At 36.5% G+C, this 18,280-nt stretch overlaps 2 protein-coding genes and 1 pseudogene across 12 annotated transcripts; 1 reads left to right on the forward strand and 2 right to left on the reverse strand.

The window, feature by feature from the left end:
* LOC107625109 (ribosomal protein S2, mitochondrial) lies at window positions 185–10,023 on the reverse strand. 11 transcript variants are annotated; one of them, XM_021115668.1, is made up of 22 exons: window positions 9,616–10,022; window positions 9,172–9,223; window positions 7,594–7,708; window positions 7,236–7,287; window positions 6,185–7,110; window positions 6,014–6,104; window positions 5,746–5,806; window positions 5,440–5,517; window positions 5,301–5,351; window positions 5,158–5,222; window positions 3,841–3,916; window positions 3,590–3,647; window positions 3,427–3,473; window positions 3,282–3,332; window positions 2,708–2,740; window positions 2,502–2,533; window positions 2,347–2,422; window positions 1,374–1,478; window positions 1,170–1,268; window positions 984–1,088; window positions 608–679; window positions 185–538 (listed from the first exon to the last, which is right to left on the reverse strand). In XM_021115668.1, the coding sequence occupies exons 5-22, from the start codon at window positions 6,897–6,899 to the stop codon at window positions 506–508; spliced, it is 1,848 nt and encodes a 615-aa protein (XP_020971327.1). In that variant the 5' UTR covers window positions 6,900–7,110; window positions 7,236–7,287; window positions 7,594–7,708; window positions 9,172–9,223; window positions 9,616–10,022; the 3' UTR covers window positions 185–505. The 11 variants fall into 11 exon arrangements, 8 of the variants coding, with proteins under 8 accessions (XP_020971327.1, XP_016183174.1, XP_020971325.1 ...); XM_016327688.2 differs by having other exon boundaries at window positions 1,374–1,457; window positions 7,594–7,717; XM_021115666.1 differs by having other exon boundaries at window positions 7,594–7,717.
* Window positions 11,152–12,688, reverse strand: LOC107627020 (annotated as a pseudogene).
* Window positions 13,396–17,889, forward strand: LOC107625111 (tetratricopeptide repeat protein 4 homolog). Its single transcript, XM_016327690.2, has 8 exons — window positions 13,396–13,602; window positions 13,693–13,905; window positions 14,651–14,842; window positions 14,931–15,131; window positions 15,231–15,308; window positions 15,978–16,098; window positions 16,816–16,902; window positions 17,437–17,889. The coding sequence occupies exons 1-8, from the start codon at window positions 13,498–13,500 to the stop codon at window positions 17,511–17,513; spliced, it is 1,074 nt and encodes a 357-aa protein (XP_016183176.1). The 5' UTR covers window positions 13,396–13,497; the 3' UTR covers window positions 17,514–17,889.

An 18,280-nucleotide genomic window follows, 5' to 3' on the forward strand; every position in this document is an offset into this window, starting at 1 on the left:
GCATAATGGTAAACTCGTACGAATTTACGAATCAAGTCTAAATCAGCTCTATGAGTTTACTTAAACTCACGAATTTAACCACCTTACTCTTCACTCAATCAATTTAATATATGGTGTAAATGTAAAGGTTTCCTGGGGTTGAGTGCGCGCAGGAAGATAGAACAAAAAGAACAATAACAGAAAATTAGGGTTGTATGCTGCAACTCATTGGTAAAATGGAATATCGGTATGATTTTAATCGTCTCAAGACAAAAAAAACCAGAAAAATTGATGATATACTTATTATTCCTTGTTTCGACTGAGATCAAGACTTGTCCCAAAAATTACAGGATACAAACCAATTAGTGTTATTTCATCACTGCTGCGATGCTCAAAAGGAGAAATGCAAGCTCATTTGCTTCTGAACCTTAGTTCCCAGGAAACAGAAAAGCTAGCAAGGTTCAAATAAAAGCTTCTATAGTCTTGTATTCACTCAAAACAAAACCTAGCAGCTTTGATAAACCATTCATTCTTGAATGGCTGCAGGGCCATTGACCTCCTGTAGAACAGCAAAAAGTAATTAACAGAACAAAGAAACTCAAAAGTCCATAGCAGAATTAGCGGCTACCTTATTCTCAATCACCACCCCATCAGGAATTTCCAGTCTCAAGCCAGGTTTTGCAGTAATAGTCACTTGCCCCTGACAGGTGTGTCACAGAAAAAGCAATTGTTAGTCATAACACTTGCCCTTTCCAAATATATAAAATATATAAGATTTTGAGGCATTATATACACCAAAACTCCATGATTCATTTATCACTTAAACATGGAAAAAGAAAAAGTATAGTTTTTTCTTAAATTTTGAAAAAAGAAGGGGCCCCGGGGGTGGGGGGGTGATTTTATGAAACACACAGCACAACACACTGCACTGCAAAATCAAATGCAATTTTTTATGTATCCAACACGCATATCATGCCAAAGAGAAAACATAATATCTATTATACCTTGAAAGTAATATTAGCTCCAAACCACACATTGCCTCTCACGGTCAAACTATCTAAACCAACTATGCTTGGAATGGATTTGAAGCGACTTTGAAAGTCACCAATCTGGGAATGAAACAGAAGATTCATAATAAAAAGGGAATAGCTAGGCAAAGGTATGACAAGAAACCAGTATATCATCTTTACCTTTTGAAATTCAGGTCCCAGATCTATCACAGGATTTAAAGGGTTAGTCCTAGCTGGATTACGAGTTAAGACACCTTCTTTACATGTGTAAAGATCTGACTGCAAGAATACATATTTGGGGAGAGTGGAAATTAGTCAAATAGAACAAAGTATGCTTCTGAGTAACAGAATATACAAATTACATGTACATCAGGCCAGAATCACCTGTAGCAGAAGTAAATCTGACGTTGCATCCAGGGGAAGAAAACGTGGTTCAGGTACACTGACACCAATCAATTTATCGAAGAACTGGCATCCAAACAAAGAAGCCTACACTTAAAAGACCAACTAAGAACTTCATATCTAGCAGAAAACAACTTGTAATACCAGTCAGCAGCTTCTTAATCATTTTCTTTTAGGAAGACAGTTATGAGAGACTTTAAAACTCACTATGGATCAAAACAAGAATAAGTTTCCTAGATAAGACAGGTGCCACTAGAGCATAAGGCGTCTAAAATCAACCAACAATTTAGTATCCACTCTAACTAAGCTTGTTAACTCAAATATTACATTATACTTAATGGTACTGTGCATATGTGCATAGCATTAGCAGTACTAATTCCTTACAGATCAACACAATACAAATGAGATTCAATATACACGGTCACATACACATCATAAGTCAGTAAATCCTAAAAATATACAACAGAACCTGCATCATTAAAGGCATGTGTTATCAACATGCAGTCTAAAATTTATTCCTTGGTGGAGAGCCCAAAGGATTAGTGAACAGGTGTACTACAAGCCAATCAGCCTAAGGTAGTTCATATTCTAACTCCTTAGTGACCTGGTCCACCTCTCCCTACCTCCAATCAAAGGATATGTGGGTTTGCACATAGAAGGTGCCTTGCAAACATTTGTCAAAGAAGCAAAGCACGTATTCTAGGGACAAAGAAGCAGCAGCTACAAATAAACATCCAAGTTCCTACAGATCTTGCTCATACATTTTAAAGGATAGGGACAAAGAAGCAGCAGCTACAAATAAACACAACAATATTATGCATATACCTGCATTACTGATCCATCTGCTGTTTCTTACACAAGTGTTTTATCATGGTCATTTTTGTGCGAGCAGTAACCCCTTGAATTCAATTTTACAGAAGATCACAGAAGGGTAATGATAGATAGGGAATGGTACCTTCAAAACTGAGGACTTCTTTTGCTTCAGTTTATGCGAGTCAACAAGCCTCTTAATGGCACTTAAACTCACCCACCTACACGGGGATAGGACAAATTATCACAATTTGTAAATTTTGGTTAGAGATGCACAAAAAGAACCAGCATTTGACTCACGTGTTTGTTGTATCTATTAGTTTGAAATTTTCCTTCAATGTATGAACCAGCAGATATAGACCAACAAAAGGAAAAATTAGAATATAATATAATATTTCCATGAGTCTTGTCAGAATCACAATATAAAAACATCAAGGACAACCTCATAAAATAAAACAAGGTAATTTTGAGCAGTGATTATTTGGAAAACGGAATTTACAACTTACATGTTTGGTTTGGTTCTGAGCAATTTCCCCAAGCTGCAGAAATTACAACAATATTCTTACAGGTTAGCAGCTGCCAAATTACCTCAACAACCTTATCCGCATTTGACAAGAACCAGTAGGTCGTGATTCCTATAACTTAAGATCTAAATCAGAATATGTGTGTGTGTGTGTATGTTTCAACTCAACTATGATACAGAATATTACCAAACGGGTAAACTAGCATAAATTATACGCTTAATGAATCTATTAATCCCCGAACATTTTGGGAAAATTATAATAAGCCCTTAAAACTTTGAAAATTTATGAGTAAGTTCCTAAATTTACAAAATGTTTGTAAGGTCCTTGGACACATACGTTCATTGAAAAATTTGTCAATGATAATGAAAAATTCTCAGAAATAAACTTAATCGGAAAATAGCACACAAGATTAGATCTTAGAATAGCCCAAGGACTAAGAGAGTTAATTACCCAAAAATTCACAGGCTTGCTGATCTGGTATTCAATAATTAGCACAAAGCATAAATAATAAAGAGGGTGATGTATGCAGGAAAGGCTGAAGGCAAAGGATATAAACCTTGAAATTCATTGGAGTTGAAATTAAATGAAATGAATTGCTTGGTGTCACCTGGAAAGAGAGAAAAGACATGAGACAAGAAACTCCGATACCTTAAAAGGGAAGTTGTAGTCTTACACATAATAATGAGAACATAAATCTGTACCTCCATGCAACACTCAATATCATTTGTCACCAAATGATTTAGTATATCTACAAGATGCAGTCAAGGTAGACAGCAATCAAAATATTTGAATCTAAATGCTAGTCAAGAAGCAGTGACTTGCAAGAAATAATTTTAGTGACAAAAATAAAGATTATAAGGATACTTGGATCAATGACGGTAGCCACATTATCCTTGTTGATCAAAAGGATATACTCCTTACCCTGGAAAACATTATTTAAAAACCTAGTCAACAAGTAACAAACGATATAAGTGCATCACACATATATGTACACATTTTAATTATGGCCTTGTGTTGTAAGTAATTCCATCCAAGTTCCTACAGATCTTGCTCATACATTTTAAAGGATAGGGACAAAAGAAGGAAGAGTGCTCAACTGAAAAGGAAGTTCATACCTGTGACAGTAAAAAATCAAGGGTTCCACTAGTCATCAGCGAACGAAATATATCACCGTTATAAAAAGGATGTCCTCTGACATATAAAGTTAACATATTGATATAAGACATTAAAGTATTTACCATGTAATCCAACTTTCTCATTGCAGAACATAAAATTCAATAAATTGGAATATCAATGCTGCCAAATTTCACCAATTTACGCTTTTATTGATAATGATAATTGGACCATTTGATAATTTTGTATTTCTATTAATGACTACTTAATATTAACATCTGTAATATATAGCTACAGCCAAATATATGTTTGAAGTAATATCATAAAACTCAAGGTTTGTTATATACATAGCTAATTAGAAACTAGGGACCTAACACTAATTGAGTGAAAGATGGGCTACGGTGGGTTTTATAACTAACTTGCCTAGTTGAAAAGTGAATGCAGGAGAGTGGGCATTCTGTTATGAGAGCGAGGTGGGAACAGTAAAGGGCTGTGGGAAGTAGTGAGAGGGGATGGGAAAATAGAGACAAAAGATAGGATCAGATTCTAGGAGAGATTCAGGTCTCTCGAATACCTGATATCTTTGTTTTACCTTCTTTTACTGAATAATAATAACCAATAATGGGAAAATTGGGTGATATCTCACTGATATCACTGCATCTCCCCTGCCCTTCAACTACCCCTGGAGAGCCACTGATATCACTTATATCACTCTATCAACACTGACCGAGCGGTAGCCACTTTGCTATCGGCTATCAGTATTCGGTATTCACCTTAATCCAGCCTACTACCCGATGTGGGATGTTGGACACCCCATAATACCCAAGTCCCTAAGAAGGTACTATAGTGTACCATGACAATAATATTCAATCTGTCATTCCAATATTTTATAAGAAACCATACTTAACTATCTTCTATAATCCCACATCGTATGACACGTGAAGGCAGACTATATCTTGGTATCAAAAATAAAGAAACTACAAAAGCCTATGTTACAAGCACTTTTACATGGCAAACTAAATTCACAAGATGTCAGGTAGAACATAATATGTAGCTGGACGTATTTTTGTAGATTTATTAAATCACCTACATCTATTTTGCTCACAACAAAACGAATTCAAGAAAGACAAGCTTCGCATAAATTTAAGTTACTGTTATAAAAGAAAGTACTACTGAAATGGTAATGGTAATGTTAATCTGAATACTATTAGAATCTCCAAAAACAATTTCTGCTGAAAGTTTAAATCTCTTAGTCTACAGGCATGCATGTGAACATATAGAATCCAATTTCAGACATGGGTATTCTAAGGATGACATACACTTCCTCCTTGCTGTAATGTCCGGTTAATGATTCCAATTCTAGACCTTCACCTTCACCTTCACCCTATATACATGTGATGCATTGATAATCAGAAATCACATAATAACATCAATTAATAAAAAATATGAAACACATTCAAACCTGTTTAATCCTCTGTACATCAACAGTTGATCCCTGATACTTTTCCAACACCTGAACAGAAGGTTGAAGATTTTAATAATAAGTAATAACTAAGGTTGCAGAATCAAATAATGATATCGAAATCCAAATGGCAATTCACCTTTAGAGTATTGTCATGGGTGTCATCTTTGCTCAAAAGAAGCAATGGAACCTTGCATCCATACTTGGAGTATAGGGTCTTACAAACAAAGGCAACAGTAAATTAAAACCCTAAATAAAAGCAACAAATATGAAAGCTGGATATACTTCAACTCTATGAGACGTGTGCTCAATCTGCACTATTGATAAAAGGTTGAAGTGGGATGTAATGAATAATTTAAGGAGAGTATTAAGCGTGTAACATGTGTGATTACCATACTCGTATATTAAGAGTAAAAAACAAAAAAATTGAAGTCTGAAGGCTCACCTGAATCTGGTTAATTATTAAATCCAGAAATGTAAGTCCATTGCAAATACCAACTGCAGATCTACACAGGGAAGAAAAACATCATCGGTGTAAAGCGTGAAATGTGGAATTAAAAGCAGCAGCAACAGGCGGAGGAAATATACACATCAAACATGTTGGGGGAGAAACAGAGAAAGGCTAACGAAGCCCTCCTAAAAAGAAGGTCTATTCAATTCTTGATTGCCTAAATGAAGTGAGCATTATACGAACAGCAAAAGAAGACTCTTACTTGGGGCCTTCCAAACCCATATCTCTTGGTGAGGCAGCATCGAACTTCAAAACAACAAGTTTGTCCAAAAGCTTCTTAGTTTCTTCCATATCTGCTACCAACGAGAAAATCGCTGAGCTCCAATTTTCAAGAGACAATAATGAGGATCGGTAGAGAAAATAGATGGCCTACCTTGAGACAAGGGAGGTAAAGTGGCGTAGGGGAAGACAGTTACGTCGAGGTTTGGCAAATCGATCTTCGCAGCCTTACCTGCTTGAATTTGGAGAGATGCTGCTTCTTTGAGCTTGCCCTTCTCTTTCTCAAGAAGGAGGGTCTTGGTGAGGAGGTTGCAGAACAAGTAGACAAACTGGACAGAAGGATTGGCGGGAACGGGATAAGCGACACGGGAGAATGAATGGAGGGGCATGGAGGAGTCGACAATGGCGACGACGGGGATGTGAAGATTGTGAGCCTCGTTGATGACGGAGGACTTGGAGTCGGTGTCGAGGATGAAGATGCAGTCGGGGGGCTGGGTGGGGCCGAAGACGAGCTTCTTGTTGCGAGAGCGGAACTTCTTGGGGCTGTAGCTGTTGGTAAGGAAGCCGCCAGTGCGCCAGAGGGAGTTGGTGGAGGGGGAGTAGGAGCCAACGCGGGTGGTCATAAGGTGGAAGATGTCGTCGAAGAGAGGGTTGGTGTTGATGAACATGAACCGACCGTTGCGGCTTGCAAGGGACCCCATGAAGTTCAGGGCGCTCCTCATGCATATCAGGGTTTTGTCCGAATCTATGATTGCCATCTTGTTCCTCATGCCATACGTGTACTCCTTCAGGTGATGCGCCGCCACTCTCCGCCCCATTTGTGCATTCGTGCTCAGCAGCTTCTGTATCACTATCGAATGCACCGTCATCCTTTCTTCCGATTCACACTCGCTCTTAGGGTTTGGGGTTTATGCTTCTCCCTTCAGCCTCTTTTACTGCTAGTCTACTGCACTCCAAATCTCTTCTCTTCTTCCTAGTGCTATTTTACGGATTATGTTCTTCAGATGTTAATGTTAATTACAATATTTGGCCTGAACGTGTGATTATCAAGGTTTTGGAAATTGAACCCTGCTCAAATTACTGATTTAACGGAAAAAACCGTTTTAGAATAGAATAATAAATATTATAAATAAACATCCTAAAATATAATTATAGTCTAATATAAATCTTAAAATAGGATTAGTAACAATGGAATGTAAAGGGACCTGATGCTGTGGAACACTAGCAGCCACTGTTGCTACATTACCAGCTGAATTCCTGAATTGAATCGGAAAAATAAAAGTGAACATTCTAACAGGTCAACACTCAACAACACAAACTTCCCAATATAGAATAGTAATCATTAATTGGCCCAAGCGAGAAATATTGTAATTTGATTTTGTCATAGTTCCCATTTACATTCATAATTGTTCATGTTGAGAGTAAACGGCACTATTAAAATTATCAAACATTTAACACCATAAGCATCTTAGTATCGACACAAAATGATTGCAGTCAGCACATTGAAATTTTGCTTATAAAACAACCACCATAAGTTATCAAGTATGCTCAACACTCTCATACCTTCCTCCTGATAACTGTTGAGCAGTGCTGTGAGCAGATGAGTCTAAAGGTTGATAGGGGCTGCTATTATCCAAGAGTCTAGCTTGAAGACTTGAATCTGAATTTAGAGCAGAAGCTGCTTGACCTTGACCAGAATCAAGTGGTCAGGTATACTACAGTTTAAGCTTTCAACATTACAATCCAATTTGATATAGCCCCAACAAAATAACTTCTTTCTTATGAGAGAAGAAACCCAATTTAGTTATTGCTAATTAGAATTGTTCATTCAAGCAAGTATGTAACATTTCACACATTCCCAATAATGAAGTAAACTTCTGAAGATAAGAAAAGTACATAATCGTCTTATATATATATAATCAGAAGTCAACTATAAGATAAAAATAGTATTTGAAAACAAAAGAATCCATCTGAGTGTTGCCAAATGCTTTAAATCTTGGGAAAATTCTCTTCTCAAGAACTAGTTACACAACTTCATATATCAGATTCGAACTGGAAATTGACCCGGTCATGGATTACTGGTTCAACCGGTGGATCACTAATTCACCCGGTTGACCCGGTCATAATTAAATAAAAATATAAAATTATAAAAATAAAATTAAAATCAAAAGTTAAAATTTAAAATGTATGTCTTCACAGACATATTAATAACAATCAAGTATCAATTCTTAGACATAACTATCGAATTTGGATCTTCTAAATTTTGGATTTCACTCTAGATGATAAAGTGTAATCTCTCACCATTTATTTCATAAGTAGGACAAAAAAAACATGAGAGTGAGAGATTACACTTTACCTTTTCAAGTGAAAACCCAAAATTTAGAAGATCCAAATTCATAACCAAAGTTCTGAGAACCAAACCGATCATCGAATCGCTCTAGTCACTGGTTCAGTAGTTCATTGGTCCAACCGGTCTAACCGTGATTCAACCAAAAAAACCGTTTTAGAATAAAATAATACATAAACTATAAATATACATCCTAAAATATAATAATTAATTAAAGCTTTTGGCGAAGATTTTTCTACCAATCTGGCTCAGTCAACAAGCACCAAACTAATAAGATGTAAAACTGATTTCACTCCAAAATGGCTTCTGCTTCTAAAATAACATCAAGTACCAAACTAACAAGCACCAAACTAACATAAAGTGAAATGGCTTCTGCTTCGCGTTTGCCCAATCCAAAAAGTGATAAATGGATATCACAAGAAGAACATCTCACGAAACATGATTCTTGAATACTAGATGGATCGAATTAAATTACAGCTATCTTTCTGATTTTAAGAGACAAAGCGACGAATTCCAATTATTATATATGTATACTCTACTTCACATGTGAATTTGGGGGAAAAACCACAATAATTCTGGACCTAAGGAATGCAGCAGCAATAACAATTATAATATAGTTTATACAAGCAACAAACCAATACCACAGTTGCAAAATTTCAGTTGCAGAAGCAACAATACACGTATATAGCAACAACACCACTGCCAACACATTGATCAACAATAAAAATTAACAACTACGTGCGAAAAAACAAAAGATTCAGAGGGAATTCGCAGAGAAGAGAGGCGGAACACACCAGTGAAGCAGAGTATAGCGGCACAGGTAGCAGAACAGAGCAGCAAAGATGACTGGGGAGAGTTGCCACGAATGAGAATCAGAACAGCAGAGGCAAAACCACAAGAGAGGCGTCCGTGACGACGACCACAGCAAGAGAAGCGGAAGCAAAACCAGAATTAAAGAAATAAATTAGAAAAAATCATTGAATGAGTCAAAAGCATAGAATCAATCCGAAACCAGAATTAATAAAAAAAAACAGAACAACAAATTCAAAGTAAAAAAAAAAATAGAATTAACAATCCAACCAAAGAATCAAGAACAACCCAACCAAAGAACAAATCAGAATCAACAATGGGGAGGACGAAGGAAGAATAAAAATAAATCAGAATCAAACCAACAATCAGAATAAAAAAGTTCAGAATAAAAACAAATCAGAATCAGAATCAAACTGAGGCTCCATTACAGTTTCAAATGCAAGGAAGGATGATGGCGCTGGAAACCGAGAGCTGGCGACGGAGGCTGGAACAGAAATGGCGCCGGCGACGGTGGAACAGAGCTTTGTGACGGTGGAACAGAGCTTCGCGACGGAGGCAGGAGGCGAGCCCGGCGACTATGCTTCCACTACTGAGAGTCTGAGACGTTAGCTGAGTGAGGGACCGAGTGAGATTCGAAGATCCAACCGGCGACGGCGTCAGGAGCAGTCCGGCGGCTGAACGAAAGGGAGGGACTGAGCTTGCCGGCGTTGAGAGGAACGGCCAGCTCGAGGGTGATGGGAGGGACGAGGGAGGGTGTGCTGCTGCGCCGTTGGAGAGTTGGAGTGAGTGAGGGTTGGTAACTGGTAAGGGTTGGGGGGTTACTGAATGCTAAACGGCTGTGTTTTGAGCGTTTTTTGGCAAAGTAAAAAAAACCGGCCGGGTCCCGGTTTGATTCAACTGACCGGTTACCAGCCGGTTTAGCGGTTCAATAACGGTTTTATTTTTTCCGATTTTGACATATAACCGAATCATAATTTTCATCGGTTCACAGTTTAATCGGTTCAACCAGTCAATTTAAACAACATTGTTCATAACTAATGACGCAAAAAGAGATAATAAACTAGCCAATAGTACAAAATACTTTCTCAATTTAAAGAACAAAACATAACACAGTCAGTAATTCAAATCCAAGAGGTGATCTGAAAATTGGCATCTATATCTCCATAAGACAAATTTAAAGCTTGACCAATATTTCTTTCATTTTGATTTGCATCTATATCTACATTTGTGTATCTTTCACAAATCAATACCAAGAATAATTCATATTAATACAAATAGAAAATATGGGAACAATAATTTAACTGAACAATTTTATTCTGAATTGCAGAGAGCACAAACCACATTTTCAACCGCAAATTCAACTATAATAATTTTTAGCAACAAAAAATTTAGCTAAAAAGATGATTTACAACAACAACAAATTTAGCTAAGTGATTATTTCAGCAAGACAAAAATAGTTTCAATCTTCAGTGATGATAATAGGTAACAAATTCAACTCAGTAATGATTTTCAGAAAAAAAATAATTAAGTAATTATTTTGACAAGACAACAATAAATTCAAGATTTATGGGCAATCAATGGCGAATTTCAGCAACACATTCAACTTTCAGTAACAAATTACTTTCGGCAACAAAATCAAAACCCACTGATGTAGCAACAAAATTGAAATAGAAAAAACAGGAATTTGTTAGAAATCACCAAATCGGTTCCTTTTTGTTTTTAAATATCATGACCTAGTCCCGGTGATATAAGCCGGCCGCGTCATCCGTTCTTCTGAAGACCGTCCGGGTCGATCCGGATTTCAACGGATCCGATACACGATCGGTCCAACGGATGATTCGGCTCATCCGGATGAGCAGATTTCCGGTCGAGCCGGGTTAGATAAATACATAAAGTAAGTTACCCGTAATTTATACTACAATTATTTTGACGAGTTAATAGTCAATTTCGTCCTCGAAAGTGTCCTCGATCTCCATTTTCATCCCCGAAAGTCAAAATTAATCAAAAACGTCCTCGAAAGATACCCGTGTTGATCACGTTCGTCCTTCCGTCTTCTCGGTTGATGAGATGGCAAACGGCCGCTTACGTGGCACGTTAACTGCCAAGCTGGCCAACGCCAGGGTGTAGGATGTTGTTGCTGACAAGATAAGTTTCGTTTAAGCCATCAAATTAGTCCTTCGAGTTTATAAACCTTAATTTCTTTCCCTTTTTGCCCCTCCATGAGTTCCCTCACAAGCCCCTCAACCTGCTCTCTCTTAACATCACACTCAATCTCCATCCCAATCCCCCATTTCTTGCATGCATAGAAGCTGTTTGTTTGTTGTTCTGTAAAGAAAGGCCAACATGCCATTGGAACTCCCTCACATATGCTCTCCAATGTTGAGTTCCACCCACAATATGTTAGAAATCCGCCAATTGATGCATGACACAGAACTTTCTCTTGTTGGCACCACCCCAATACCAATCCCCTCTCACATCTTTCAATCACATTCACATATTCATCACTTAATTTCCCATTACCATTATTATTATTATTATGCACAAGATTAGGCCTTATGACCCACAAGAAATGGTACTTGCTATTAACCAAACCCCAAGCAAATTCACTTAGTTGCTTTGGTGTCATAATCACTAAGCTACCAAAGTTCACATACACAACAGAACTTCTGTCTCTTTTATCCAACCATTCCAAGCATTTGTTGTCTTCCTTCCATAGATTCAGATCAATCGACTCCAATTGAGTATTTGAGTTTGAGAGCTGTTTGAATAGCATTGATAATGGACCAATGGAGTAGACATTGGAGTATTTGGCTCTGATGGCATCCAAAACCTCTGATTCTAAGTCTTCAAAGGTGTTAAGGATAACCCCTTTGGCATGCATAGCAGTGTTCACTTTTACTATGTTGTAATTGAACATTGCATCAGAAGGATTAGTAGTCCTAAGAAATGTGGGAAGATCTTTTAGTCTTGCTCCTTTCATTGCTGGAATCCAATCAACTTCAGTATCAAGATATCCATCAAGCAGATTCTTCTCATCTGAAAAGAATAAATTTTTATTTTATTCTATTAAAAAATTGTATGATACAAATAAAAACTTGTCAAAATATAATACAAGAGAGTACCTTTCAATGGGAAATAACCTCTTTTCCGAATCTCTTCAAAGTTAATGTATCCCAGCATGCCACAGGCACTGGGAGTGAAAAACACAAAAGTGAGGGATGTGGAACTCTTGAGCAACTTTCAAAGTGAACCATATAGCACCATCAGAAACTATGCAAGTAAGAGGAGGCACATCATCATGGTTTGGAGAAACAAGGCTTGCAATGAGTTTTCTGAAAGAACACAAGCCTTCAACATAGAATAAGAACATGAAAAACTGAAAAACTCTAACTTCAGCTTCTACAGTGCCCAACTTTCATGCCACCTTCACCCTCCATTCATCATACTCACCTTCAACCTCCATCTTTCTTTGTACCACACACACCCACTGCTTTAAATTCATCATCATCAACCCACTTAAAATAATTGCAGTGACTACCCTTCTGCAATTTCATATGGGAGTAAACAAAAAAATCAGAGAACACCCAACAGAAGATAAGAACATGAAAAAGCTTTAACTTCCTTTACCATCACTCACCCGATACCTTGGACATGCATGGAACAATCTATTCGGATTTTCCGCTGTCCCAGATTTCTTAATCACAGTCTTCAGCCCACAGAAACATGATCCATCATGAGCATTCACCCTCCTCCTTCGCATCGAAACACTGGATCCATGACTGTTGTGCGATGCATGTGACAAACCGCCACCACAACCACCATCTCCTCTCTCCATCCACGCAGCCAGCCAGGGATTACGCCTCCTAGTTACCTCTACTGCCACCGAAAGTGATCACCTCGAAGTATTTATTGTTCGTTTTGGGATTAGGGTTTATAAACTCGAAGGACTAATTTGATGGCTTAAACGAAACTTATATTGTCAGCAACAACATCCTACACCCTGGCGTTGGCCTGCTTGGCAGTTAACGTGCCACGTAAGCGGCCGTTTGCCATCTCATCAACCGAGAAGACGGAAGGACGAACGTGATCAACACGGGTATCTTTCGAGAACGTTTTTGATTAATTTTGACTTTCGTGGATGAAAATGGAGATCGAGAACACTTTCGGGGACGAAATTGACTATTAACTCTTATTTTGACTTTCCCCTACAGTGCTCCCAGCTAGTTTCTGGTATGTTCTATACAGTATAGACAAACAAAAGCTGCCTCTGTTTGCAAAGCGAAAGAAAAAGAACCAAATGAAAGCAGGAAATGGCGCTATGGATGGAAAAGGGTACAGAGCCACTCACAGAAGCCGAGAAGGCAGACCTTGAAGCCATTGCTGCCATCAAAGAATCCGCAGCCATTGAACTCAAGGTACTCCTACTACTCATTAACCATTTCAATTTTTTATTCATTTACTTGAGTGTTCAATTTGTGTTTTTTAACTTATCATTTTTGAATTAGGAAAAGGGTAACGAGTATGTGAAGAAGGGTAAGAAGCATTACTCTGAAGCAATTGATTGCTACACAAGGGCAATTAATCAGAAAGCATTGAGTGATTCTGAGAGCTCTGTTCTTTTTGCGAACAGAGCGCATGTCAATTTGCTTCTTGGAAACCATAGGCGTGCCCTCTCTGATGCTCAACAAGCACTCAACTTGTCCCCCTCCAACATAAAGGTGCTCAATTTATGTTATATATATATATGCACTGTCACAAAATAGATTTACACCTACATCCAAATACATAGCTCTAGATTAGCAAAAATAGCTACTTTTTACATTGATAGTATAAATAGTCATGCAAAAGAATGGACGTGATTGGTACTGAAACATTTTTACCTATTAGCGCATCATATATAGGTGAATTTAATTTTAATGCATACAGGTACATCTAATTATGGAATGCATATTAGCAAAAATAACTAGTTTTTGCGTTGTATTGGTTTCTTAGTTTTGTTTCGCATTTTTTGAAACAAATATGTATATATGTATTGCTTTCTTCCTTTTGTTTTGCATTTTCTTAAAATTTTTTAAAACATAGTGATTTCTTGTATGGATTTAATTTGTATGTAATGTTAGTATAGAGTATAGACTATAGACGTTCAATGATGTGTTGTTACATTGTAAAAGTGTTTGAATAAAGCATTCGTTATCTTAAAAGTCAATGTTATTGATTCATAGCATTTCAGCTCTGCTTGTGTTAGTCCTAAAAATGAGTTTTGCGCCATCAATTTAGTGGCTCTGTTATTAATTTGCATCAATTTAATCGTTTAATGTAAAGAATGTTTGAAGCACTGATTTGATGTAACTGTTTATCTTTGAGGACTAACTTGAACAGCTTCACTTTGTCTTATGAAGTTTATTATTGTGAATTTGTGGTTCCCTTGGTTTGATGTCTCAAGCAATGAAAAATCATGATTAGGCAATTTATAGGGCTGTCAAAGCATCTCTATCACTGAATTTATTGGCTGAAGCACAAGACTTTTGCCGAAAGGGTCTTCAGTTGGACCCCAATAACGAGGAACTTAAGAGGCTTGACCAACAGATTCATACGAAGATATCGGAGAAGGAGAAGCGTGAGGCTGAAGTCTCCAAAGCCATATCGGAGGCAGAAGTATGGACTGCCGGTTGTTTCTTTCGTAATTTATCTATATTTTGCTGTACGGAACCTCATGCCCTTGTTTTGACCAAAAACTATGCAGGAACTTGTGTCTGCAATAGAGAATAGAGGCTTGAAGATTGGAAAGGCAATGTATCGAGAACTCACCGGGTTAAAGAAACCGGTGTTAGACAAAAATAATATCCTTCATTGGCCTGTCCTTCTTCTGTATGCAGAGGTTATGTCCAGTGATTTCATTGAGGATTTATGTGAGACTGACATGCTTTCAGTCCACCTTGATATGATATCCTTTTCTCTTTTTTTTTTTTTTAATGATTTTTAAAATATCTACATAAATCTGCTATTTTTATGTGGGAATGTATTACACCCTTAGCTTCCAAACATGTTTTCAGCTGACCAACCACTCCCATGGGATGTTGAAAACAATTACAAACGTGATTTTGTTGAATTATACTATGAGGTAAGCTCTCTTTTTAAAATTTTTTTTCTCGTTTGAGTTTGATTTTTTATTTCTGTTTGCAGATATTGATGCTCAAAGTATACTAGTTGTTTTGTTTGCCAATCAAAATCGGATCGGATAGTAAGAACAAAAATAAGGATAATTGAAGATTTCATACAACATATCTATCTATTCATCTAGGACCTTCCAGTGTTAGAACTGATATTGAAGATGTAAAGAATCTGCTATAGAATTGGGAGTTCTTGATAGTGAGCCAAAAATCCTAATCTGCGCAAGTATATACACCATCACTGGGGTAATTGTTAAGTCCCAGTCTCTCCCAAACTATTCCAATTGACTAGACACCCTTCTCGCCATCCTATTCCCTCTATCTATACTTACAACAAACTAATCGATTGTAACTAACTAACAAATGGTATCCTAACATAGAAACAGCTAACACCACCATTCACCAGATATGCATCGAGTTGCCATTTTCTTTTTCTTGAAACATTTTACTTTTACTAAGTTTTAGTCTGTTTTTTTAAAAAAAAGGGCAGCCCAGTGTGTTAGTATCCCACGTTAACACAAGGTACGGGGAAGGGCTTGCTAAGTAAATATTTAGTATCAGATGATTGACAGTTTATGTCTTAAGAGCATTTTGTTCACCTCTTAGCCCATGTTTATCAGGCTGGCTCTGGAGTTCGTCTATCAAAGGAGAAACTTCTTCATTGTTTATTAGAGGGAACTGCAGCTTCTCATGTCAGTGATGAAGAGAAAGATGCAGTTGAGGATTTTAAACACGGTGCAGGTATGGTTTAGTACTTTTGAAGTCCTAGTGATACAAGTAGTGGAATCAACAGTGCTCTTAGCTTATAGGCAACCAAGTATGACAATAACCTCAAACTCTAGGCATAGGAAGTCCCTGTTAACATATTTATATTTGGCCACCATGTAAGTTTACATATATCGATTTGTGAGATATTTTTTGTCTTTATACTGAATATACTACTTATGTTCATCAATTGCTTGTTTCCCTTAATGTGACATCATGTAGATTTAACCATACATTTGCTCCCTTCTATATGTGGTTTCAAGTTGAAGCGAATCAATCCCTTGTCAACACAGTTTTACTAACAAATAGAATAGGGACATTACGTTGTTAGGATTCATAAGTTTAAAAATGATCTTAAAAAGTAGCTCTGGATATGATACAGCTATTTTTGGTATAGAGTTGCTGTAGCAACTTGAGCCATAGAATCAAACATAGCTGTGGATGGTATACTTGGGAACTTTAACTCACGAGTCACAACAAATCAAAGTGTATTGAACCTTAGATGTAGGAAGAATAAGGCTTGTCCGTGGTGAATTGAGCTGGTTGATGATCTCAGTGGTCTCAGGATTCCCAAGATGCTGGCTTAGTTTAACTAGATACATTATTGTTCAATTCTCACAAGAATTTTATGTATCTATCCTCCCTTTTATGTGAATTATTGTTATATGATGTGATATCTTTTTTGTTCATCAGGTTCCCGAAAATGGATCAAAGTAAATGAGAAGAAAATGCTCCAAGATATCCTCAAAGAGCCTAATTTCGTAATCCCAGAAATCCCAGGTGACATATGGTTTTAGAAAATGTCATTGCTTTTTCATCATTGATTTTGGAGTAAACTACTATTTTGATTCCTAAAAGATTTAGTTTTTGACAAAATAGCTCTGAAACAAAGAAATCATATCTTGTCTCTTCAAAGATGATCTCAGTTTGACAAAATGCACCATTGTTCATAAGTGACAATCGTTTCATGCATTGATCTAATTTTTTGTGATAACTTTTGGATAATTATTTAAAAAGTGCATACAAAAAGCCAATGAAAAATGCGATTTCTAAACCTCGTTATTCATCAAAAAAATCACCAAATGTGAAGGATGAAAGTTTCTTATTTTTCTAAGAAGACTTACAAAGAATTGGGTTAAAAATTTAAGTTCTAGAGCCTTTTTAGAGAAAGTCTCCCCATATTTGGTGCATTCTAGGTAATCTTTAGGAGGCCAAGATGTCATTATTTTTTTCAGAAAACTTAATCTTTTGGTGCCAAAATGGTGGTTTATTCTTGATTCTGTTTAGAAATTCAATCAAGTGATGTACTTGCAGTCTTCTATGTTGTTTCCAAGCAATCCAGCTTTTATAGCAAGTTCAAATCTGGAAAATGGGCTCCTCCAAGCATATGAAAGCAAAGCAACAAAGGAAGGGCTTCAAGGTAGCTAATATACCTTTAGATGTTATTATAGTCACTAAATTCAAGAGTTCATTTACCAACTTGGAGTCTGAATACTGTTCATAATTCATATAGTTATCCACTGTTTCCAAAAATTTTGGATTGAAAACCTTCATTATCTGCCAGTTGTTATTTGGTGAGTCAAATTTTGAGGTTACATTAGTGTAACATTAATAATGAACAAAGGAAAAAACTTACATGAATGTGTCTTATTCTTTTCTAGGCAAGTGAACAAAGAAATATGATGTATCATTTGTTGTAATATTAGGGGTTTCTTCAGTACCCTTATAAGATCTAATAATAGTCTTTGGATACCTGACTATTAGTAATTTTGCGTTTTCAATCAGCCACATTTCTCATTGACTCGAATATTATTTTATTTATTTCTTTAAATATGCTTTAGTTATAAAAACCTATTATTAAATTATAGTGGTATACGCGAAAAGTACTGATACCTTTATTTTATTTTATTTTTAAAAAAAACTACAATAATTTAGTATTTGAAAATCCCTATAATGTTACTTGATTATACTAAGGGAAAAAGGAAATTATAATAACATCCAAAATTTATAAATTGATTAATTTAGTATATAGTCTTTTGTGTGGAAATAAATAAATAAATAGAAGTTGAGTTCCATTTAAGGTTAGCAATGAGCGATTTTTTTAATAGTAAACTTATTTGGTAGTCTTTATTATTGCGAATATTGCATACCTATTTTT

The sequence above is a fragment of the Arachis ipaensis genome, chromosome B02, assembly GCF_000816755.2.
Source record: "Arachis ipaensis cultivar K30076 chromosome B02, Araip1.1, whole genome shotgun sequence".
Lineage (NCBI taxonomy): Eukaryota > Viridiplantae > Streptophyta > Magnoliopsida > Fabales > Fabaceae > Arachis > Arachis ipaensis.

What these genes read in the sequence shown, in the direction of transcription:
- LOC107625109 (XM_021115668.1), bottom strand. Translation starts at nt 6,899, where the DNA reads ATGACGGTGCATTCGATAGTGATACAGAAGCTGCTGAGCACGAATGCA. An exon ending in CATTACAGCAAGGAGGAAGT is followed by an intron (nt 3,917 to 5,157) that starts GTATGTCATCCT and finishes TTTATATGTCAG; the next exon opens with AGGACATCCTTTTTATAACG. An exon ending in CTCAGAACCAAACCAAACAT is followed by an intron (nt 2,534 to 2,707) that starts GTAAGTTGTAAA and finishes CATACATTGAAG; the next exon opens with GAAAATTTCAAACTAATAGA.
- LOC107625111 (XM_016327690.2), top strand. Translation starts at nt 13,498, where the DNA reads ATGGCGCTATGGATGGAAAAGGGTACAGAGCCACTCACAGAAGCCGAG. An exon ending in TGTCCCCCTCCAACATAAAG is followed by an intron (nt 13,906 to 14,650) that starts GTGCTCAATTTA and finishes AATCATGATTAG; the next exon opens with GCAATTTATAGGGCTGTCAA. An exon ending in TTTCAGTCCACCTTGATATG is followed by an intron (nt 15,132 to 15,230) that starts ATATCCTTTTCT and finishes TAGCTTCCAAAC; the next exon opens with ATGTTTTCAGCTGACCAACC.